At 42.8% G+C, this 24,305-nt stretch overlaps 2 protein-coding genes across 2 annotated transcripts; both read left to right on the plus strand.

Moving 5' to 3' along the window:
• The first annotated feature begins 3 nt into the window (after positions 1–3).
• On the plus strand, positions 4–10,798 carry si:ch73-40a2.1 (tyrosine-protein kinase receptor TYRO3). Its single transcript, XM_068588338.1, has 11 exons — positions 4–172; positions 1,735–1,890; positions 2,121–2,453; positions 3,458–3,653; positions 4,554–4,645; positions 6,622–6,735; positions 8,376–8,456; positions 8,548–8,640; positions 9,791–9,912; positions 10,423–10,532; positions 10,780–10,798. The coding sequence occupies exons 2-11, from the start codon at positions 1,839–1,841 to the stop codon at positions 10,796–10,798; spliced, it is 1,212 nt and encodes a 403-aa protein (XP_068444439.1). The 5' UTR covers positions 4–172; positions 1,735–1,838.
• Positions 10,799–12,808: 2,010 nt separating this feature from the next.
• rab1ba (zRAB1B, member RAS oncogene family a) lies at positions 12,809–23,318 on the plus strand. The gene is made up of 6 exons (XM_068587334.1): positions 12,809–13,099; positions 16,671–16,743; positions 16,841–16,936; positions 17,954–18,049; positions 18,502–18,633; positions 20,231–23,318. Exons 1-6 carry the CDS (start codon positions 13,086–13,088, stop codon positions 20,423–20,425), a joined length of 606 nt encoding a protein of 201 aa, XP_068443435.1. The 5' UTR covers positions 12,809–13,085; the 3' UTR covers positions 20,426–23,318.
• The last annotated feature ends 987 nt before the right edge of the window (positions 23,319–24,305 follow it).

The following is a 24,305-nucleotide window of genomic DNA, read 5'->3' on the forward strand; positions in this document are numbered from 1 at the left end:
TCGTTTAAGGGGACCGGGGCTGCGTCGGGTCCGTTGACGGGTTCCTGCGTGGCGGGGGCTGTGGCGGTTTCCCCGCCTGTCAGAGAGTGTGATGTGGAGGGACTTTGGGGTCCGCTGCAGGGGGGGTGTGCCTGTGAAGCCGGACATCAAGTCAAGGGTGACGCCTGTCAAGGTACGGAGATTTACAGTTTGTTCAACTCCCAAAACGGAACAACAATCAATACCAGCAGAGTTTAAAGTGGCAATAGACATTGTTTTTACTTTAATTTATTATTATGAAGTAAATGTTGCTTGCACAGTGTGACTGTGGATCAGTGCAGAAGGGGATCATCCTTCCATCAGAGGATCGGCGGTTCTATCCCCGGCTTTGCTAGTCCATGTCTGTGTCCTCGCACAAGAACCTGAACCCAGATTTAGTCCTCATGGGAAGGTGACGTCTTGCATATGATAGCCCCTGCCATCACCATACAAGTACAGCCCATTTACAGTTTGACAGCTATAAAATAATGACCCCCACCTCTCTATAGACCTTCCCTAAGCTGTTCTCTACAACCTCCTGGGAAGTGAAGGGTTGAAAACTGGTCTGTTGTCACTTTCAAGGTCCTGACTGAAATTTTTTGGGGATTTGATTAATCAATCAGAGCTAAAATATGTTGTTTTTTTTATCCTGTGGCACTCATCATCTTCCAACAACATTTGCATTTTACACCATTTTAACATAATTTTGCATCATCAACGCGTGTTTACGTTTTTCATGTGGTTGAAATTCGTCCAGCAACTTTGGACATCATTCAGCAGTTAGGAAAAGGAAAAGCTGTGAAAGCAACATCGTCACGTCTCACAATGTTTACAATATCAATTCACGCTGGAAGATATGGGTCAACTAGAAATTCTGGTCTTTTATTTTATTCTATGACTGATTTTGTCATGTTTTAACCTCAACCCAGGAGAAAAGAACATTATCCTGGATGCATTGCATGCTGGGATGGCATAAACTGACGCTGCTAATTTCAAGAATTAAATAAACCGTCCACATCTCGTCAACTGAACACATTTTTTCAATGTGAAACAAATTACGACATGTTTTTTTTTTTTGAGCCAATGAATCTCCAACAACTGACTGCCAAACAAATAAGTCATGTGCTGACGCAAACATTTCACAGTATAAGTATCTTGGCAAAAATAATCTTAAATAGATGACTTTCACATCCTCTTCACCATGATCTTCCTTTTTCTCAGTTTTAGATATTTCTTGTGCATTGCTCAACAGATATCATTCTCAGCGCCATGTATTCTCTTTGTAAGGACAAAGCTGTGCCGATGGGGCCTCTGCCACCAGAGCATTAATGACCCATAAACACTGGCAATCATGCTATTCATAGAGCTGCACTCTGGGTTGGGCTGAACATGGGGGTTATTCAAAACTCTTTGGATTCACATCAGAGTCAATAGTCCTATTAATACATTCATTATTAAGTGCAAACTTGTACTGACGCTCTAAAGCTGGAATAAGTGAGTATCAAGTGTCAGTGCAGAAATGTCACGGATATGTTTGAGGTTGTTTAAAATTAGTTGTCATTACATAATTTGTCATAAGGGACTTAATTGTTACACTGTAAAATATTCCAGTCACTACACAACTTAAATGGTGATCGTCTCCTTTCTGCTGGTGGTGTTCGTAAAAGCTTTGTAATGTTTGTTGTGAGTGTGAAAACTGTGAGTGTGTTTCACCAGCATGTTGGAGTGGCTTTTACAAACCAGCCAATGAGAGCGGAGCGTGCCGGGCGTGCCCGCCGAATAGCAGGACGCGTGGGGAGGGATCAGAGAGCTGCGACTGTATGCAGGGTTTCAGCCGCCTGCCAACTGACCCTGATGAGCTCGGCTGCACCAGTAAGAGACACTGGTGTCCTCTTATTTGAAAAGAATGCATGGGATTGGACATTAAAGAAACTATTATGAGATAGAAAATCGTCAACTTTGGTTGGTAGTATGTGGACTCCACTTGATTTATTTTTTGTCATCCATTTCGACTGAATAAGATGCAGTTTGATTATGTATCTATTGTAAAATGTTTTGATGTATTGAAATGTATGTCTGATCATGTTTTGCTTCCCTGTCAGAGCCGCCCTCGGCCCCTGTGAATGTATCGGCCTATCATCATAATGACTCTGTGCTGACGGTGACCTGGGATCCTCCGCATGACCGGGGCGGCCGACAGGAAGTGAAGTATTGCGTCAAGTGTGAGAGGGAAGCAGATTCTGGCCGGCGGTGGGAGGCATGCGGGGACGAGGTGGTTTTCCATCCAGACTCGGCAGGGCTGACCGACACGTCAGTCAGCATCACAGAATTGAACCCGCAGCACGACTACAGACTCTCGGTGCAAGCCCTGAACGATATATCCACCCTGAGGGGGGCGCAGCCTTCATCCACTGCCACTGTCACCGTACATAGATGTATGTACGACGGACTACATGCCAATGTGTTACATAGTCCAGGACAAGTCTTCAACATGTTGGCCACTTCCTCAATAGGGAAGAGACAGCTGAGACAGCGTTTTAATTCTCAACAGTTCCCATGCTGAATGAGCTAGCCTGCTTACTTTAGAAGCAGGACTTTGCAACTCGAAAAAAACACATTATTTCTCTTTCAATAAAAAAATTGTACGCAGCAAAACACACACTTGCTCAATACAATAAAGGTTTTGTTGCCAGGGTCTTACTTTACCTGGTATGACCAATGTTAGCTGCATCTTTATCATTAGCTAATGCAAGCTAATATTAGCTTACGTTCGCAATATACATTATTGCTGTGTGATTGCTAATACTGAGTCAGTTTACCACCTTTATGATTAATCTCTATTTGTTCCTCTGCTACACTACATTTATCACTGTCCTGTAATTGCTGCCAAGCACCTATTTGTATGTGTTCCACTAGTGGCAGAGTCTGGCAAAGTTAGTCAAGCTCTAGTTTTAAGTCTTCTTCAATACAGCATGATATTCATATATGTAGATGATGGTCCACTTATAGTCAAGCAGACCATAAAGCAGAGTTGGCTTTAGGGTAAGCTTTCTGTGATAAGATAAGATAAGAGAGCTACCAGAGCATGTCAATCCTCTGCATTTCAAATATGGCAACCTCCGTTCATTGGTTGTAAAAAAAAACATGGCCGTCATCCAAGATGGCAACGTAAAAATGGACAAATTCAAGACTTCGAAACGGCAGTCCACACACCCAGTGAATGACATCACGGTGACTACGTTCACTTCTTACAGTCTGTGGTCTACACCTAATGTCTTGAGAACTAATAACCAGATGACCATGACATTTGCTTTGTGTCCTCTGGGTACGATTACAATAAACAAAACAAAAATCTGAATGTGCATCTTTGAAGTAAATAGAATGTCAAAAGTGGTGTTATTTGGTGGCCGCAGGAAACACTTCTTTTTTTTTCTTACAGGGAAAGTTCCGCCTGCGGTGATCGAGGTGACCCCGAACTTAAACGTCTCAGAGCACCAAATCACGCCGTCGCCGGCTCCTCAGCACAGTCGCCTCGCCATGTGGCTGACAGTCGGCGTTTTATTTGGCGTCCTGCTGCTCATCGCTGTAATCCCCATGGTTGTGTGTGTCCTGCGCAAAAACTACACTAAACTCAGGTCCACTTCAGCTTCTTTGGCTTACTACTGTAAAGTTACTGCTGGTGAATGTGTGCGGTCAAAACGGTCAAAAACTGAGAGGTTGATGTTTTGGATGGGACAATAATCAAAATACTTAAAGAACATAGTATAATAATGTGAGTTCATAGTTTCAGTTTGTGACTTGGATCCAGCTGTAAATGCATCATGACGTTATCTTCATCTTTCAAAGAAATAACACACAAAAAGGTCTTCAGACTTCTCGTGGCTGATACAGGCTACTTAAAACCTAGATTGTAAATTTCTCATGAGTAATATTTTGCCAGTGTAACAGCAGGTATCTGCTGTCACATTGTGAGTGTATGCACTAAAGCACCAGAAACATATCAAATTGACCTTTAAAAAATAGTTGTACTGCTTACCAGCAAGTTGCTTTGTTGCTTTATTACTAAATACTGAAAATGATCATTAACATTAACACATCTTAACAGTGAGGCAATGCATTTTTAATTCCCTGCTGTGAGTTCATCTTTGATATGCGTAAACATGGAAACATGACTCTAGTTTGTTTTTGCAATAACTCTCCCTTGTGAGATAACTCTCACAAGGGAGAGCTCCACTAACTGTGGACTGTTCCCAGCACCATGGGGAGGATGGGGAATTACACAATGAGAGGGTTTTGTGTATTATCCAAAATAACTTATGATATTGTGGCCGACAGAAAAGTTGCTACGTAATTTAATCATATTTCAATATATTGTTATCAACAGATTTTTACAACCAAGTTTGGTTTTCAGATGTCAGCTGCTGTGCAATGACTGAACTTGACAAAAATAATAAAAAATGTTCCCATATGTGTGGGAACCCTCCTACCCTGTAAATTGATGATGACTAAACTTAAAGTTATCATTTTACCTACAGGCCTGAACAGGAAGTAGAGCTTTTGCCAATAAATGCTGAATTTTCCTACCGACATCCAGACGCGGTGGCGGCTTCCCCCCAAATATCAAATAGTAAGCCATTTTCCTTTTTTGTTGTTGTTGGTGTTGTTGTATGTTTGCTCAATGCTTTTGACAAATCAAATCACATACAAATACAATTTTATCCACCTCAGGTTACAACTTCTGATTCTGAAAAGTGAAGCCAATGAGGAAGTGACATAAACTTGCATTTGCTCTAAATTGGTTACAAAAACGCGTCTGCTTATATGTCTATGAGGAAATGACCATATCTTTCTCTTAATTTTTCCCCTCAGTGAACTCATTGTAAAGATGAGTTTATGGTCTCAATCTCTAGCTTCAAGTCTTCATTTAGATAGACCATAAAACAGGGTATGCTTTAGGGCGAGGCTACCTTGTGATTGACAGGTTACGACCACGGCTTTGTCCGGTCAGGGAGTTATCGGTATTTTCGTCTTACAACTTTATCCCTTTTACAGTGTGTTTTCAATTCATGAAGGTTAGGCGTAACATTTTAGTCGTTAATGTCTTATTCAGCATCTGGATGTACTTGGCGCCACCTTCTCGTGTCATTTCTCGTTCCAAAAAACAAGATGGCGACAACCAAAACACCAAATTTGTGGCTTCAAAATGACAGTACACAAACAAATGGGTCCATTTCATATACAGTCTATGATCCCTGCTCATCAAAGACTTCAGCAATATCCTCGATCCTGTATATTTGTCTTATTTATCGTATTTATTTATTATCATCTCACATGATCCTACTCGGCCAATCACCCATGTGTATTCCGATAACTCGATCACTCAACACGAGTGAGATATTCACACACACAGGAGGGACAAGAGAGAGCCAGAAAAAGTAGGGATGTGAAGCGCCACTACGAGACAAAGCACAGGTCTTTTGAGCAAACTTACCGACTCACATCTGATGCACAGAAAAATAAACAAATACACAATAAATGTAATCAGAATCATAATACATGAATACACTGAGCAACAATGATGTTAACACAGAGGATAAATGAGCTGAAACAAGTGGTTTAGGTCAGAGGTCAGAGCTTAGAACCCTGAGGTCATAGCATACAACCATGAGGTCATAGCATAGAACCCTGAGGTCAGAGCATAGAACCCTGAGGTCAGAGAACCGTGAGGTCAGAGAACCCTGAGGTCAAACCGTAGAACTCTGAGGTTGGAGAACCCTGAGGTCAGAGCATAGAACCCTGAGGTCGGAGAACCCAGAGGTCAGACCGTAGAACTCTGAGGTTGGAGAACCATGAGGTCAGAGCATAGAACCCTGAGGTCAGAGCATAGAATCCTGAGGTCAGAGCATAGAACCATGTAATCAGAGCACAGAACCCTGTGGTTAGAGCATACAACCCTGAGGTCAGACCATAGAACCATGAGATCAGAGCATAGAACTATGAGGTTAGACCATAGAACCCTGAGGTCAGAGCATACAACCCTGAGGTCAGACAATAGAACCATGAGATCAGAGCACAGAACCCTGAGGTCAGACCATAGAACCCTGAGATCAGAGCATAGAACCCTGAGGTCAGACCATAGAACCCTGAGATCAGAGCATAGAACCCTGAGGTCAGAGAACCCTGAGGTCAGAGCATAGAACCATGAGATCAGAGCATAGATCTCTGAGGTCAGAGCACGATGTACACATGCCGCAATGACAACATATTTTTTTTATTTTCTTTATATAAATTATTATGAGTGTTGTGTGTATGTATGGGTTCTTACTATTGTAAATTACATTGTTGCTACGCAGTGTTATATGGCCTATGTAACCCCCTTCTTAATAATTAGTTTATGCAGTTTAATTTGATACTTTTAGTCTACTGTTTGTAATTCACTGAATTAATTATCTTGAAAAACATCTTCAAATTGTTTTCTTATTCTTATCATTCCTTTGGTTGATACTTGAGGAAGACCAGCCCTCTTTTGACAAGTTGTAGATAATGCCAGTTTTAAGGGAGCTCAGAATATTTCTTTTACCTTTGAATTGCTATTTGTTTCAGGGGTGGAGGGTGTGGTCCAGCTGTTGGAGGGGCTCAGCGGTAGGCTGCTGGACAGTCTTAAGGAGGTTCTGGTGGAGAGAAACACGCTCACCCTGGGCAAGGAGCTTGGCAAAGGTCAGTTCCTTATTTCTCATGAAAAATTATCCCGTCATATCCTCCCAACCAAGAACCCTTGTTGTGCAAACTCTCAGTTGGATGAATATACTGTAGATGTCTTGAACTCTTCCTTTAGTACTCCTGCTGAGATAAAGCAGAGCAGTTGACCTTCATGCATGGGAACAGCGGTAATGTCCTGTCACAGTTCAGCACGGAACAGTTCCTTTAAAAAGACATCCCAAAATGTGGTGAAAGTGTTTTTGTTGGTTAAACCATAACGCAACCATAGTTCAGTTTTGGTTTTCAACTGAAAATAGCCAATCTTCTTCTTTACACCGACAGTATACTGCCATTATAATTAGACAACTTTGAATAATAAAAGAGTGAATGATTTCTCATACAGCCTTGGACAAGACTAAGAGTCCAAAGCAGCGGCCCCCAACCTCCGGACCGGCCCGGTACCGGTCCGCGGGTCGGTTGGTACTGGGCCGCACAGAAAAAATGAACGAATTAAAAAAAAAAGTTTTTCAAAAGTTTTTTTTTTAAGTTTTATTTTAAAGAAATAATAAAAGTCAAGAAAATGTTTAATTTTGAAAAAGGGCCGGATACATCCATCTGTGCATCTGAGCCTCTTGAAATTCATTACCCCAAAAACAAAAATTAAAAGTCTGCTTCAACTCTGCCGGTATTCTGGTCTTAAATCATGGCAGAATATCCTATAATCGTCAATAGCTCTGAAACCTCTGCTCCCATTTTAAACATCCTGCCTTTGTGAAGCGGGATTTAAGTTAAGCAGTAAACTGGACATTAAGGTTTAACTTAAGCAGTACACTGGACAGAAAGGTCTGAGCTATGGAGTAGACCGGATATAAAGTACACATGTCGAGTGTCTCCCATCACTCTTATCCGGCTCCTTGCAGAGAAACCAGCTCAGTGCTCCCACTAATTCGGCGTAATGGTGAGTTGTATATTTCTGCACTTTATAATTGCTTTATGCCGGTCGTATCATTTTATTACGTCATATGTATTACGTCAAATTTATTACGTCATATTTATTACGTCATATTTATTACGTCATATTTATTACGTCATATTTATTTATTTATTGCCTTTCACGCAGGTCCCTGAAAATATTGTCTGACACGAAACCGGTCTGTGGCGCAACAAAAGGTGGTGGACCGCTGGTCTAGAGCCATGCTAGTTGCTCTCTTGATCTAAAGAAAGTGGGACTTAGAGCTAACTGCTAACGTTTGGAAAAGTGACAACAAAGTTTCATGGCAATCCATCCAATTGTAGTTGTTGTATATGTCAACATCTTGTCAAAAAGTAATGATTATTGAAATAATACAGATACATCCAATGGGAACCCTCGACATCTAACACAAACTCTGACACAATCCATCAAGTATATGTAGAAATATTTTACTGAATGAATAAAGACTTTGCCCTACTAGTTGCACTAGAAGAAATGTCAGGGAATGTGACTCATCCTCTGGAGACTATAAATGACCACAAATTGGCACGGCAAGCCATCCAAATGTTGCTGTGACCCTTCAATCTAGACCAAAGTGGTGGAAAAAAACATTGACATAGATGTCAATATTTGACTCAGGAATAAAAGTGAGTTAGTGATTTTGTTGTTTATTTCCGTTCTACAGGAGAGTTTGGCTCCGTATATGAAGGTGTCTTCACACCAGACGAAGGTGTGGAAATCAAGGTTGCCGTTAAGACCATGAGAGGTGTGTATCCTAAAATCCCTTTATCAAGACTCTGCACTATTACTTCTTATTGTTACTTCTTATTTGTGTATGTTTTCTTTGTCCCACATAGTTGGAATCCACAGCCAGGAAGACCTACATGAGTTTTTGAGAGAGGCAGAGATCATGAAGAACTTTGATCATGAAAATGTAGTCAGACTACTCGGTAAGATTACATGAAGACAATTAATTAGTTTATCATGACGATCATGATTACATGGTCAAGTCATTTTTTGTGTCTATAAATCTCACTAAACTGTAACTATAGGGTTAGGGTGCAGTGTTAAAGCGTTTTGAGTGGTTGGAAGACCAGAAAAGCTGATTTATGTTTCTTATTAGAGTGCATATCACCAAAATATTCCATTGAGTAAATCATCCGCTCATTATATTAGCCTATGGCTGATCAGGTTGCCATTTTGGGGAAGTTTGCCACTCCACAATTATGCTCGAGTCATGACTCAACATGAAGATTTCTAAACCCTTGACCAACATGTATAAAATGTTTAAGTATTTAGAATTGTGAAAAACGTATTTGCCATCATTAAAGTTAGGGTTGGTAATCTTGGGAAACTAGCAAAATTACTTTTATTTTATAAATTTGATTCAACATGAAAACCCAGAACAATGTTGTCAACTCTTTTGCAATGAAAGTAGCCAGCAGCACTAGCTTCAAACGTAGCGAGCAGCACGAGCTCCAAACGTAGCGAGCAGCATTATCTCCAGAAGTAGCTAATCCTAGCAACAAAGTTGCCAAATCAACAGCAGCATCATCTTAGGCTTCTTCCAAAGCCACTCCCCCAAAAGATCATTATGAGAGTAATCAATGAAAATGGCTATTGTTAGCACTCACTGTTGACTAGCTAGCAGCTAGAGTGAGACTCAATGAAGCTCAATGAGTTCACAGGCAGAATGCAGACCGGTAGAACGCCATGGGCCCAATCATTACAATCAGGCCGAATGAAATGATCGAACAATTAAATACCAGTCCTGCAACACATACCGGATTTTTGTTTGTTTGAGCATTTGATGCATTAATTGCATTTAGGGTGTGATGACTGGGTGTCATTTTTTCAACAAACATAATAAAAGATTTAAGTCGTGTGTCGGAGAATTTGATTTGGGGAAAGTTTGTTTGGTTTTAGAGGTTTTCATATTGTAACCACAGACTTAGCTTAGCATTATTCTTAACCTTGTAAAAGATGTGTGTGTGTGTGTGTGTGTGTGTGTGTGTGTGTGTGTGTGTGTGTGTGTGTGCGTGCGTGCGTGCGTGCGTGCGTGCGTGTGTGTGTCCGTCCGTCCGTCCGTCCGTCCTGCAGGGGTTACTTTACAGAGAGAGCAGGACTCTCCTCTGCCGGTCCCTCTGGTCATCCTGCCTTACATGAAACATGGAGACCTGCGCCGCTTCCTCATTGCTACACGATATGGCGATATTCCTATGGTGAGATGCAGTCAGCACATTGCATACCGAGAAACACACAGAGGTACCGTGACATCTATCTCCTGGAACCCATAGATTAGAAGGTGGTGTGAGGTAGTTACGACGAGTTCACGCCATTAAGATGGCCCTGATTACTCACAAGTTTGAAAGGCATGACTGATAGCTCGGCTTGGAGATGTGCTCAGCTGGTCAGTGTTGACAAATTCTGTGCTTTAAATAGCTACAGTATAAATCATATTGTCACATAATCAAACAGAGACATTGGACATTGTATCGCTACAGTAGCCCACAACGAACAAACCAATCACTTGCTCAAGAGCCTTTCTTGTTTCTACATCACCTGAAGGCTACCGTAGTTCTCCAACACGCTTGGAAAGGAAGGAGTGAGCAGAGAGGTATTCAGTTGTCAAACAATGACAAACACTTTCACATGCTTACGTCTGCACATTTTAGTTCAAAATTGTTCAAATTTAATCACAGCGTACCGCCTTCTGTTCCCTTGTCTTCCAGTTCGTGCCCCATCAGAGTCTCCTGCGCTTCATGATCGACATCGCAGCAGGCATGGACTATCTGAGTGGGCAGGGGTTCCTGCACAGAGACCTGGCTGCACGCAACTGCATGTGCGTCCATCAGAGGGAGACATTGAGAGGGAGTAGGGGGGGGGGGGGGCTTAAAATGAAGGACTCCTTGTTTGTGTATGACTGTGTCTCTGTCCTCAGCCATTGGTATTCAACCATGGCCCAATGTCTGGGAAGGAAGTTGCTCAAAATGTTAATAAAGCAGACTGAGGGCCTCAGAGAAGACGCAGTGTGTTCGGACAAAAAAAAAACAACAGAACTCTCAATGTGTTATTTGATCTGACTCCAGAGAGCATCACCTGTGCTGATTGTGCTGAGTGCATTTATAAAAAAATAAATGAAAAAAAATGTCATTCACAGGCTGGGCGATGACCTCAGAGTGCGTGTGGCCGACTTTGGCCTGTCCAAGAAAATCTATAGCAGCAATTACTATCGTCAGAAAGTAGTTACCCGTGTGCCAATCAAGTGGATGGCCATGGAGAGCCTGTCCGAGTCCGTCTACACCACCAAAAGTGACGTGGTGAGTCCAGGCTTCATGGAGCATCCCTATATTCACATGGCCACACCATCAGCGGCATCAATTCAGGAGTTTTGATGTTTCCCAAACGTCTGAATTGACAGTGATTTTCTTGCCCTGTTAAGTGGTCGTTCGGCGTGACCGTGTGGGAGATTGTGTCCCGGGGGAGGACTCCCTATCCTGGAGTTCACAACCACGAGCTGCTGGAGATGCTGCGGTCAGGTCACAGGCTCAAACCCCCCGAGGACTGTGACCCCGGGCTGTGAGTTTCTGAGCTGGTTCAGGGGCACTCCTGGTTACACATAATAACAGAAAGCTGGTGGTACCAGAAGTTAATTCATGTTGAACACATGCATATATGCTGTGTATTAAAATAACATACAGCAGGTTGTTTTTACAGGGACATTTCTTTGACAAAGACATTGTTACATAACAGCCACACATGATGGGCTGCAGCTTTTTGAAATGTCCATAATCGAAAAGTGAATATTTCAGAGCAATATAAAAGGAAGCACGTTAATAAATCCATTTAACTATTGAAATATATTAGTATCTACTTTTTATTAAGAAATTTACAATAACTACAAATAGGGTTTCATGCTAATATAAATATATCTATTACTTTATTGTATATTACAGTTATTAATTCTAATAATTAATAACTAGTTACATCTTCTCACGTACCTGATTCTCATCAGGTATGTGAGTTATACTGATGTGATAAATGAAATATCACTCAACACAAAGATGAACCCTGCTATGTCTTAAGCCATGGGGATTATTATTGTATATCTACAGTATGTATAGTTGTATCTGCCTCACACAGCCTCCTCCCTCTTCTTCCCCCATCTCGCCCCAAACACAGTTATAAGGTCATGCAGAGTTGCTGGGACCAGGAGCCAAGGAGCAGGCCCGGCTTCGGGGAACTGGGCGAGATGCTGACAGGTCTTCTGTCGGAGCTGCCGGTGCTGGAGGCCAGCCAGGAGGCCAGCTACATCAACCACGGCCTGGAGGTCGCTGCTGCTGTTGCTGCCTCTCAAAATCCACAGACAGATTCTAATGAAAGATGGGAAAATGTCTACCTGCCTTGTCCCGTGGGTGCTGCTGCAGCAGCCAGAGATGAGAACGTGGAAGTGGAGGATGGCTACCTTAAGTTTATTGCTGCTGCCTCAGCAGATAAAGGGGCCGAAGGTCACTAAAAACAAGAGGGGTTTTATGAAATTACATTTTGTATCTGAAGTGGACCCCTTATGAACTGTGTGACAGAGGCAGAGATGTATAGTAAATATGGAAGATGATATAGAGCGGGCGAGAGAAAGTAAAAGTTATTTTGCACTTTTAAAAAAAAACTTTTTGTATATCTGTTACTATAAAAGTATTTGTTGCTATGAAATAAATATACGTTTATGGAAGTTCATTCCCTTATTTTCTTAAATAAATGGCAAAAGTCCAACAATATTGTGACATTGTACAAATGAATAAAGGAATAGATTGCAACCTAGCAGAACATAACTAATTTGATTTTGAATATGTCAATAAAAATCTTGTCTCATTTATTTTGAGTTGAATTGTTAATTATGGCAATTTGAATTGTGTTAACATCGCCGAGCAGATGCTTGACTATTTGCTGTGAAACAGTACACCATGTTGCCCCCAATGAGTGCAGGCTACATAACGTTAGTTGTTGTTTTTAACCGACTTGGTATAATAAACTACAACTCCCTGCACCACCCTAAATGCGGCTTCGTTCTGGTTTCTCAGTAGCGACACGTCACCTCACGTCACTACCGCACCTGCGCAGCCATCTTGAGCCGCTTGCAAGCAACGGGCACAGAAAAGCAAAAAAACAGGAGTAAAATACACCAGCCTAACCTGAGGAAACCGGGATATGTCCGCTAGAATCAAGGACGTATGAAACAGTAAAGGTCGAATACAGTGGAGCGACCACGGGACAATAACGAAGACGGTGACATAGCCGACCAAGTGCCTCGGACACCCGGACCTACAAGTCATCTTTTTCGCCGGAGTAGGAAGGAAGAGTCGAGTCGCCGACAGAAAAACACATCAAGAGTGAAACCATGAATCCCGAATAGTGAGTCACGTTAAACTGGCTCCATTGTGAGGCGGCTACTGTCGAGTGCAGTCTGTGTGTCGGTTTGGTCTGTTGTGTAACCTTGTATAAATAATAAATAATGCAGGCTGATGCTGCTGTCGATATCGTGAAACCTCGGCTAACGTTAGCCGGCTCCCGGGAACAGGGCGCGGACGGCGTCCTCAATGTGTCAGGCTCGCGGACGTGTTTTCTTCGAAAACGTCAGCTGACAGTTTTTTTCGCTCGTGCCTCAACCGACACGCGACCTTTTTCACGGGACAAGTAAACGGGCAGTGCCGTGTGTAGAACCAGCCAGACGGCTCGCGAACCATGGTTCAACCCAGAGACCGCAATGAAGAGCTTTTAGCTCGCCAGTAACGTTGCATTAAGTCATGTCAGACCTGTGTCCTCGATAGACAGCCCGCTGTTCCCCTTAAGGAAACATATGGACACCGGTACTGGTGCTTTACATTACTGTAAGTCCGCCATTCAGACGACCGCTAACCTTGCTCTAAATTTGCTTTTGGTTTCTACTTTAATACATTTTTCAGTTTTTAGAATTGGCTTCCGGTTTACTAAAATGCTTAACGTTACGAACAGAGTGTACTATCATTTGTAGATGTATTTAACTTTTAATGTTTGTGTAACTACTATGTTAAAACGTGTTTAAGGGGTTCTCGCGCTGATGGCTGTTGTGTTTGCTAAATGTGTGCTATTTTTGCGGATAAAATGCTCTCCATTGCGCTGCTTGTCTGGGCCAGTGCTACATGATATGGCAGCAGGTACAGAGGATGTTTGACAGCCGACCTGCTGCCCTGAAACGAGAGGAACCCCGATGTCACCAAATCTGTTGGTCGGTGCTAAGACGTCCCGGAGCCGGCAGCAGACACTTCCCTTTGAGTCCCAATGGGACCCGGCTAAGCTAACACCTCCACACCCTTAGCAGACAACCATTGTTACTCCGTGTGTTTACTTTATAACCTCGTCTCGGTCGATATGCCTTCACACCGCCTGCTGTCGCACACTGGGTCCGAGGAGACTGATCGTAAGAGACCTCGAGGATTTGGTGCCACTTTTTGAGAAAAACACGCGTGGCTAATAAGTTAAAGGTTAACCGATTATTCAGTAATGCTTCATAGAGCACTTATGAAATGACTTTAGTGTTTATTGTGCTCAAACATGACACTTACCCTCAAGTAATTCAGGACACCCCTCTCCATTGGATGATTTCACCACAAAAATGCAGCATAGCATTTGGAGTACAATCAAATAATTTTTTTATTAAAACGCCCATGTTAATGATTGATGTATTTATAACTGCTAAGAATGTCTTTCGTTGTTTATTATATAAACAGCAAGTCTGTAATATCTAAGCCAATGCATCGCTGATTGTTGTCTCCACATGCCGATTTAAAATGTAATTAAAATCAAGCGATATTCGACCAGGGTGACAAAAACTGCCTGCGCATTTGGTAAATGGACCCGTACTTGTATAGCACTCTTCTAGTCCACTCAATGCGCTTCAACACTACATGACATCATTCACCCATTCACACACTGATGAGACGAGTGCCACATCAGGATTATCAACCACTCATACAGAATTCATACATTGAACACCGAAGGCGCAGCAATTTAAGGTTAAGCGTCTTGCTCAAGGACACATCGACATAGGCGAGCGAGCCGGGCATCAAACCGCCGATCCTCTGATTGAAGGACGACCCTGCGCACTACTGAGCCAGAGTCGCCCATTTGGTGATTATATTAATCAGCAGTAGTTTTTTGTGTTTTACGCTGCAGACCTTCTCAGTGTGTGAATCTTGGTTCCACAGCCACCTGGCCATGATGAACCTTTACCCTGAAGCCCTGTTTCACATCCGGAGCTCTGCTCATTCAATATTTGGTATCGACTGGACTGTGTTAGTTGAAAGTTGGTTTTAAATCTCAGATTCTTATATTGTTTACATAATCATTGTGTTACTTTTATACAATAAAACTAAATGTAAAAGCTCTTTCTGATGTTTGGCCATCTTATATTCTGAGTAATTAAGATACTCTGCAGTCATACATCAGTTTAATAAAAATGTGACTTAAAGAATAAAAGCTTTATCAGTAACCGAACACAACCCCACAGTGAAGCTACTGAATTTGCTTCTTTGTTGTTCCAGATACCCGTGTGTACTCTAGTAAACGCACCAACGCACATGCAGCCTTGTCTGGTTCCAGTTCTTACTGGAACAACAATATTTAAAATATCATTAGTGTATATATACATAATATATATGTATATACTTTTTTTAAAATGTATTTAGAAAGTAAGGAATCAGAAAAAAGCCTTTTTGTATCAAAATAAAACTCAAAAGTTTCAGACGATACACAGCCGTACTTATGAATAATTTCTTCTTACTTAAATGACTTTTTTCACATCATTGAGTTTAAGTATTCAGGGCTATGCACTTGATGTGGTCTTTGGATAGCATGTTGAAATGATTGGCAGCTGATTGACCGGTCCTGCTGCCCATCAGCATCCGTCCACATCAACACAATCCACAGCCGTGTAGAAATGTGAACTGGGCTGATTGCAACAGAGCTGTTGATCTAGTGTTTGTGAGATATTACCAGAAGGTTGAGTGTCAGGCTGCGGTACACGACATGTCTCAGTTTTCCTGTCACACAAGAATAGCAATGCTGTTGAGCAATTCTCCACAGCTGTCTGTGCTGTGTGTCAAATTCATCTGATGTTGTTTTCCTCTCAGTGATTGGATGAGGGTTAGGGGGGATTGTTGTTCCATTATTTCAGAAGAACCTTCCTGTAATAGGAGTGAGTATCCAACCGCAAAAGAAAAACAAGGTAAATTTACCTCAAAATACGTTTTTCAAGTTTCTAGTGTGATAAAACAGCCATGGCAGGATTAACCCGCTGGAGGGGCCACAAGTGTGTCCTTCGCCCCTGTTAACCATCCCATAATCACACTCTGTACAGATTACTGCCTGGCCCCAGCATGGTTTGAGTATTGACGTTATTGTTGAATTGAACAGAAGTCAGACAAAAAACAAAATCTATACTTAAAGTCTCCTCAGGATTCCTATCGACTGGAATAAATCTGCTTTCATCGCTTCGTAACGTGACTACTCCACTACTCGTTTTAGTCGTCACTGCAAAAAATCCTGACCCCACTGAGTCCGCAACGTGCCGTTAGGTTCAGTTTTTATGTAACGGTTGCAATGTTACACAAAAAAAACCTGTCTGCTCTCTGACCATCCTACTGCTGATTTGAATGGGAATGTCTGTTCTACTCTGTGTGTGTGTAAGATATCTTCTCCCTCTGTGCCATAGCGCTCCATTGTTGTTAAAAACACACCACAATTGTTAATTTGTTCCACTGCGGGAATAGTCCCAGAAATGCACTATTTACTCCTGTTTGAGTAACGGTTGCTCAAAAACTACAGAGATCAGCTGTTCCAGGAAAATACTTGACTTCATTCCATGTTGTGCACATTGAGCACTTATCAGCTGAGGTATTGTGGGGATAGAAAAGTGTGTGTGCTAACCTGTACGTTCTTCTTTCAGTGACTACCTGTTCAAACTCCTGCTCATCGGAGATTCTGGAGTAGGGAAGTCCTGTCTCTTGCTGCGCTTCGCCGTAAGTAGTTCCGCCTCACCCTCCAATGTGCGTGTTTGCATCACCGCCGCCCTCGAAAGGTCTATGCTCCGCCCACAACCTGTCTCCCTCTCCGCAGGACGACACCTACACAGAGAGCTACATCAGCACCATCGGAGTGGACTTTAAGATCCGCACCATCGAGCTGGATGGCAAGACCATCAAACTGCAAATTGTGAGCACACACGCGCACACACACACACACACACACACACACACACACACACACACACACACACACACACACACACACACACACACACACACACACACACAAATAAAGAACTCTGTAACCCTCCCTTGAGCTCGGGCTTACATCTAACCATTGTGATGAAAACACACGAGAGGTGTGTGTGTGTGTAACTGGAGCCTGGATTAATTAAGGGTACAGGCTCTGCCATCCCAAACACAACCAGTTGTTAAAGCAGACACATTGTAACTCTGCTTGTACACTCACACACACCTGGTCAGCTCTTTTGGTTCCATTTTGGGTGACACACTGCTCTCGTCACTGCTCTCAGCTGGAAAAAGAAAAACCGCTTTGATGGACGTGAAACTTTGTAAACTACATAATATTTTTTTTTTTTGCAGAACAAATATGATCATTCAGTGCTGCTTATTTCAAAGAAACCTTTATATTGTTCATCTTGATTCACAATGTCTGGGGACACCACAGGATGGTTAACTGGCGTTTAGGAGCGGTCCGATATGGCAATGAAAGACCTGCTTCATTAACGATGACCTCCCAAAACGAAGTTACGCTAATCTGGTCCGTGCTGTCGGATGACGCGAGCGCTCCCATGACTTCAAAGCGGAAGGAGAAGGAACGCCATAAAAGAATCCATTTTGTCCCACACAGGCGCAGACATGTAGCTGATGATACTGTGAGGATTCTGGCCTAAACCTACAGCCTCAGCTGCCAAATACATAAAAACAATGTATATTTTTTCTACTCTATAAATACTTTAGATGAAATAAAATCCAGTTATTAGTGTGTTGTGATCAGCGGAACGAAGAAAATCACTCATCACTGTTAGCTTGTTAATGAATGTTATAATGTGCCTGTGATGTCACGATCACATGCTGCTTCTGACAGGACATGAAGGAGCTGTTCCTTATTTGTTTATTCAGATTTCTTTATGATGTGGTGTTTTTGTGGTATTGGTTTCTCATCCTTCTCTCGCTCTCTCAGTGGGACACTGCCGGTCAGGAGAGGTTTCGCACCATCACCTCCAGTTACTACCGCGGAGCCCACGGCATCATAGTTGTATATGATGTGACGGATCAGGTGGGTGCAGGGAAGGAAAGGACTCCGGTGCTTTATCGTAGTTTAGTTTAGTTACATGTGTTGAGCTTCTAACCAACCATGTTCTACGCTAACCGTGGTAATGCGAGGTTGTCTGAACACAGATGTTTGAAATACATCTGAATACAATCCAACACTCTGAATTCCAAAATACATAGTTACCTCTCACCAGCAGTATTTATCAATCTAGATTGACCGGGTATGAGTAGCCGGTCAGTTGCTGCTGCTGTATTAATGCTCTGAATGGTGTGTTTTTAATTTTGGACTGGACTGTCCCTTTTTTAAAATTGGAGGAATAAGTCTGCTTAAGTAATGATCTTGTCCGACTTCATTTTTGAGGCCAAAAAGAAATCAACTGTATAAATGTAACCGCACATTCACAGCGGAGATACAAAGCTGTAAACCGACTCGCTCACATTGTTGTCGACACGCAGGAGTCTTACAACAACGTCAAGCAGTGGCTCCAGGAAATCGACCGCTACGCCAGTGAAAATGTCAACAAGCTGCTGGTGGGCAACAAGTGTGACCTGACCACGAAGAAAGTAGTGGACTACACGACAGCCAAGGTGAGGCTGCCTTCTGTTTGTTATCCCTGGTTAGGAGAGAGGGACACTTCTTCTGATCAGTTAATAAAAACAACAACTTTTAAGGTATTGCAATTGTCTATCTTTGATGGTAAATCCAGTGTTATGCACATTAACATACGTCTCCTGAACAAACTTTCCAACACGTATACAAGCTTCTGCTTTGCAACTTTTTGATCACTGTGATCTTTCAAAATAAAAGCCCACCAGTAAAAGGATGGATTATGCCCATTGCACTGCCAGAGGTCTTATAATGTGAAACACCTGTGCAGGACAATGTAGTTTTTTATTAACAGCAATCCAAGAAAGAAAGAAAAAAACTTCAATAATATTATTATTATTATTAATAAAAGTACTTTATTATTGTATATATTGAAAAAACTGAACTGGTTTGTGTGTTTCTGATAAAATGTTTTTTCTAGAGCTACTGAATGTTGTTTTCTTTTACGCTCAAAGCTTCTTTTGAGGTTTTAGAAAGAATGAAGCTTCAGATGTCTGTTCTGTGATAGGAAGTTATCACGCTAAACATATTGTGCTTATATAAATGCCATTTATGGTGTTGTTAGATTACTGCTAGACTGGTGGGAGCTTCCACATCACAACAAGCAGAAATGCGAAGGAACACAGAGGCAGCATTCAATGTGGATTTTGAATTGGAATCATGAACGAAGCTTTGAAGCTCAACTATTCTTTACAACCAGAGTTATTTGTGTCCGACTGAACCAGCGAGTATTTATTTAAAGAAACAGTGTTTGTGCCATCTGTCCATGTTTTTCCCAATTAAAGGGAGACACTGCAAGATAATACGGCAAAGCAATTAACTGATAGGTCTCACAATTCATCTCTCTCACTTGATAACTTACCTGCCTCACGACACATATTTTTATTATTAGAAGTTTTCAGAAAATATCTGTACACATGTTTAAATGAGGCATACAAGGTGTGCTTGATTCTCTTTTTATCACTCCATTAATCAAGAAGAAACCACATTAAAAATATATTTAGTTTTAGGGATACAATGTTGTGTAAATCAGGCATCAGCATCGTCTGTTAAAACCTCCAGAATACAGAGGAATGAAAGTGGAACGTTAGCTGGATGTCAGAGCTGCAGAAGTGGAGGTTTCTGGCTGAGAAAGAACTCATGAACTGTTAAATTCTTCGACAGGATAAACAATGTAACTAATACATATCACTATGAAACTTCTGCATTTGATCAATGACAACAAGACAATATCTTTTCCATTGGAAGTTTTTAGAAATGTTATGTTTTAATATGCAAATATAGCATTTTCTAATGATAACGTTTGAATTTAGTCAATCTACAGACGCAAAGAGACTAAAGTCAAGACAAACAATGTTTCACTACCAGTCTGAAAGAAAACGTTTGCCAAAAATACCTAAAAAAGGACCAGTGCATGAAAAACAATGTTTTTGCCTGTCGTGTCTCCTCTCAAGAGTAAAAAAAAAAACACACGAGTGTCAGCGCAACATGTGTTTGTGTGTATTTACTGTCTGAATCTCACCTCTGTATGTTCTGAATGCACACGTTCATTAACGAGCCCCTCTCTCCCGTTGGCAGGAGTTCGCTGACTCCTTGGCTATCCCCTTCCTGGAGACGAGCGCCAAGAACGCCACCAACGTGGAGCAGGCCTTCATGACCATGGCCGCGGAGATCAAGAAGCGCATGGGACCCGGGGCCACGGCCGGCGGAGACAAGCCCAACCTAAAGATCGACAGCACCCCCGTCCGGCAGTCCGGAGGGGGCTGCTGTTAGGAGACCCCACCCCCCACCGCCGCCACCTCCACTGAATTCTCCCTTTCTGTGTTCCCGCCCATAACCTCTGCCACTCCCTCCACCCACTGTTCCCCCAGAAAAACCCAGACCCCCGACTCCATCGTCTATCAGGAGACCCAGTGACGGTGACGGTTGGCTCCAACAGGAGTAAACCGTCAGTGTTCAGGTCAGGAAACGGATTGAAACTTCCCAGGGGTTCATGTCCACAACAACCGAGAGGGGAAAGCTGTGAGGGAGGAACAGATGCCCGGGGTCACTCGTGTCTGTCAAGAGGACGGGAGGACCGGACACGGGGGGGGGGTATTGATTTAGATTGGAATGGAGCCAGTGGAAGATTAGGTTTCAATTGAGCTTATCTCTATACACATACACACACAGACACACACATATACACACTTTGTAGTGGGTAGGCACAGGTTAAAAGAGATTCAAGCCTTTTGGCCAAAGTCTGTCTTTACTGATCTCATTTTATGTCCAAACATGGAATTATTTACACACACACACACACACACACACACTCACACACACATTCAGCAGTGTGCTGAAGACACACGCTGTAGGAAGTGTTGCTGAACACCGACGCATCATCACTATTTATTGATGAAGATCAGGGGAAGGCCCATTGGGCGAGCCGACACACAGGTGTGTTCAGAGCGGAAATTCTCGCTTTACATCGTTCGGGTGAATTTAAGCCACGTACCTGTTCACCTGCTGCGGGTTGACCTGCGTCTTACACACGCTTTCTGAGCTTCTGTTTACGGCTAGGTGGCATCGTGACCACGCGGTCAGTCAACGAGCTAACCGCTAACCAGTCAGCGAGCTAACCGCTAACCAGTCAGCGAGCCAGCTGGACGTAAGAACACAGTTTACTCAAGAGGCCAGTTTGTAGCATCTGGTCTGCGATGTCTCTTGAGAACGTTCCCAGTATGTGGAGACGCTAACGCGATGCCTAACGGTGTTTGACTCTGGCTCTCTGTGCTCCAAAGTCGGGATGTTGTACGGGGTTTACATCAGAAATTCATGGAAAAGCTTTGGGCAGATTTACTGAAATAAATAGTTTATTGGACTCAAAACATTTCCGCTGTGACCGTTTGATCTGGACCTGTAATGACATCACACACAGGAGGAAAGACAGGCTGTAGGTGTGGTTTACTCCACGTATAGAGGTGTGTTGGAGGCGGGGTCGTGAGAATACATAGTGATAGTTTTTCTGTTTTCTAGTCTCCATTTTATCCACAAAAGAAGGCAACGTGACATTTAGCACGGCCACTTCCTGGAATGACACTAAATACTCCAGTCCAGGGTCGTGTGTGTGTGTGTGTGTGTGTGTGTGTGTGTGTGTGTGTGTGTGCGTGTGCGTGTGTGTGCGTGTGCGTGTGTGTGTGTTAGGGGGTGGGGGACATTTACAGATTAACTTAAAGAGAAACGATTGGCTAAATTCTGCATTGATCTTACAATGATTTTTATTATTGTCGTGGTTTTATTGTTTGTTTTTTTTGTTTCATTTTTCATTGATACAGTTGCAACTTTTCCAATAACCCAAAGCTCTCGTGTTCCGTATGTGACTGAGGAGGTTTAAAGGTCGTCATTTCATTCTTGCTTGTTTGCAGATGAAGCACGGTTGGAGGTGGAGGTGGAGGTGGAGGTGGGATGTGGGTGGTCTGGGCATCGGCTGCTTAAGTGTTCCAGTTCGTCCTTCTTGTGATTTCTTCTTCGTTTTCACACAAATGACTCGGTCCAAACGAACAAGGAAGTGCGTTATCTTTTCCAGGCGCTGTTGATGGATTCCACGTGCACGCCTGTCCTCACGTGCACACTGGGCGACCCCCTCCATCCTCCTCTGTCCTTTTGAAATTCTAGGTGCATCTTCAAAAAGTAGTTTCCCACGTGGTTAATCATAACTCGAGGTATTTAGGGATCTTTCCCCGCGCTCGTCGGCAGAATAACCTTACTTCACTGAGAGGAGCAAACTGGAGCCGTTGTCGTACGAGACGTTCTTGTGAGTTGTGTTGATCGGGCACGGGGCCGCGTGGTTGCCGTGGCGACGCTGAGAATGGGCTGGATGTTGACGTGCCTGGAGCTCTGAGGCTCATAGCTGTGTCGGGTCTGAGCCGGATCTCCGGAGAAACCGGCAAGAATGTGAGGAGGAGAGAGTCCCCCGGCCCGCACAGAGGGGCCTCCACACCCAAAACAGTTCGGTTGGGCCTCATCTATCTGAGCCTCCTGCTGGAAAATAAAGTTAAAGGATCAGCGCGCTGTCGAGAGTAGCTTCAGGGCCTCGTCCTCCTTCAATGTGCTCGCAGAAGCTGTCCTGTAGTTTCATCACTTGTCTTGTGTTCTAAGGGGGGAGGGGGCTTTCGTGAGGTCCAGGGACTGACTGGTCTTGGTTTGCTGACCGGATATGAACTCCCACCTCTCCCATCTCCCCCCTCCCATGGTCCCCTGAGACCTGAACACAGACAAGTCCACATCGTGCTGAGGACAACGTCCCCATTTGCCACGTCACTAATTGGTGTGTGTGTGTGAGTGAGTGAGTGTGTGAGTGAGAGATTGGTGGCGTCATTGTTCACGGTTGTATTTTTAGCCTTGTGTGTTTCAGCCCTGTTAAGCTAAATTAGAAATGCTGTTTGCTGAGCAGGACTGGCATCTGAGTTTAAGGGGGAGAGGGAAGGAACCAGCAGTAAGTGTATGTCAGCAGTAATGTGTGTGTGCGCGTTTCAGCAGTAAGTGTGTTTGTGTGTGTGTGTGTGTAACATTCCTGAGCTCTTTGGACACATCACACCAGTCTCTCTTAAGTAGATGCAAATTAAGCAATCATTTGAAACTCTACACACACACACACACACACACACACACACACACACACACACACCACATATAACACAGATACACCGGATGTTTTGGGGTTTGATGACTGATTTTCTTTTTTTTTCTTTTTTTTAAAATCTTTATTTCAACAAGTCTTGATATTCTATTGATTTTAATGTATTCATTGAAAACTACTACTGTGGCGTCTGGTCCACGGAGGTCTGAGGTGATGCAGGGGGCGTGGTCAAAGACACGCAGGGGGCGTGGTCAAAGACACGCAGGGGTAGTGCTTTCGCTTATGAATGTGATTCTGATGAAACGAAACACTTGACTTTTCTTCTTAAGTTCTCTTTTTGTATTGGTTCGGTTTTGAAAGGGGTATTTCTCCCACGTCATTTGCACACTTTGTCCGTCGCTGTTCATTGGCTGAATAAAGGACTCACTAGGTGTTGTTTGGTAATAAAAAGCACCAGACAGGAGCTCGCCTGTCAAGTCACCTTCTGTCTGCTTTTCTGTTCGGCTTGTTCACTTTGGTGCCGTCTCCCTGCTCAGTTTGATCATGTTTTCTTTCTGTACATATTATAAATATACTATATATAATAAAATGATGAAAAAGATCAACGTCAACACAAGAGCTGGTCTGGTTTTGTTGTAATGGGTTCTTGGGGAGCTTGAGGTTTCACTTCATGTTCAGGTTTATTTGATGGAGGCCATGTCTCCAGAACACCACAAGGGAATGTCTTCAAATGTAGCTTCATGATCCACCTTGACTAAAGAAACTAAAGACTAATGAATTCATATGCTAATAACAGGAAAAATAAAATATTTTAGGACTCCTCAGCCCTAGTTTTTCAGCAGGTGTGGGTGAAACAAAAAAATAAATCACGCAGCAGGGGCAGTGAGTTGATATTCTAAGATTTAAGTAAAAAATAATGATGAGGAAAACAAGTCTCAGACATTCTTTAGGATGAAATTGGTCAATTAATTGGAAAAATTGTCAAATTTGCAAAATTGAATGAATCCAAAAAGCTGCAGGAGCGATGTCTGGGCC

The sequence above is a fragment of the Clinocottus analis genome, unplaced genomic scaffold, assembly GCF_023055335.1.
Source record: "Clinocottus analis isolate CAN_PGR_092001 unplaced genomic scaffold, fCliAna1.0.p SCAF_21, whole genome shotgun sequence".
NCBI lineage: Eukaryota > Metazoa > Chordata > Actinopteri > Perciformes > Cottidae > Clinocottus > Clinocottus analis.

Bases quoted from the DNA above. Each gene is read 5' to 3' on its own strand.
- si:ch73-40a2.1 (XM_068588338.1), top strand. From the start codon at position 1,839: ATGCAGGGTTTCAGCCGCCTGCCAACTGACCCTGATGAGCTCGGCTGC. The intron at 8,641-9,790 runs GTAAGATTACAT...TCCGTCCTGCAG, and splicing joins AAATGTAGTCAGACTACTCG to GGGTTACTTTACAGAGAGAG. The intron at 9,913-10,422 runs GTGAGATGCAGT...CTTGTCTTCCAG, and splicing joins GATATGGCGATATTCCTATG to TTCGTGCCCCATCAGAGTCT.
- rab1ba (XM_068587334.1), top strand. The intron at 16,744-16,840 runs GTAAGTAGTTCC...CCCTCTCCGCAG, and splicing joins GTCTCTTGCTGCGCTTCGCC to GACGACACCTACACAGAGAG. The intron at 18,050-18,501 runs GTGGGTGCAGGG...GTCGACACGCAG, and splicing joins TATATGATGTGACGGATCAG to GAGTCTTACAACAACGTCAA.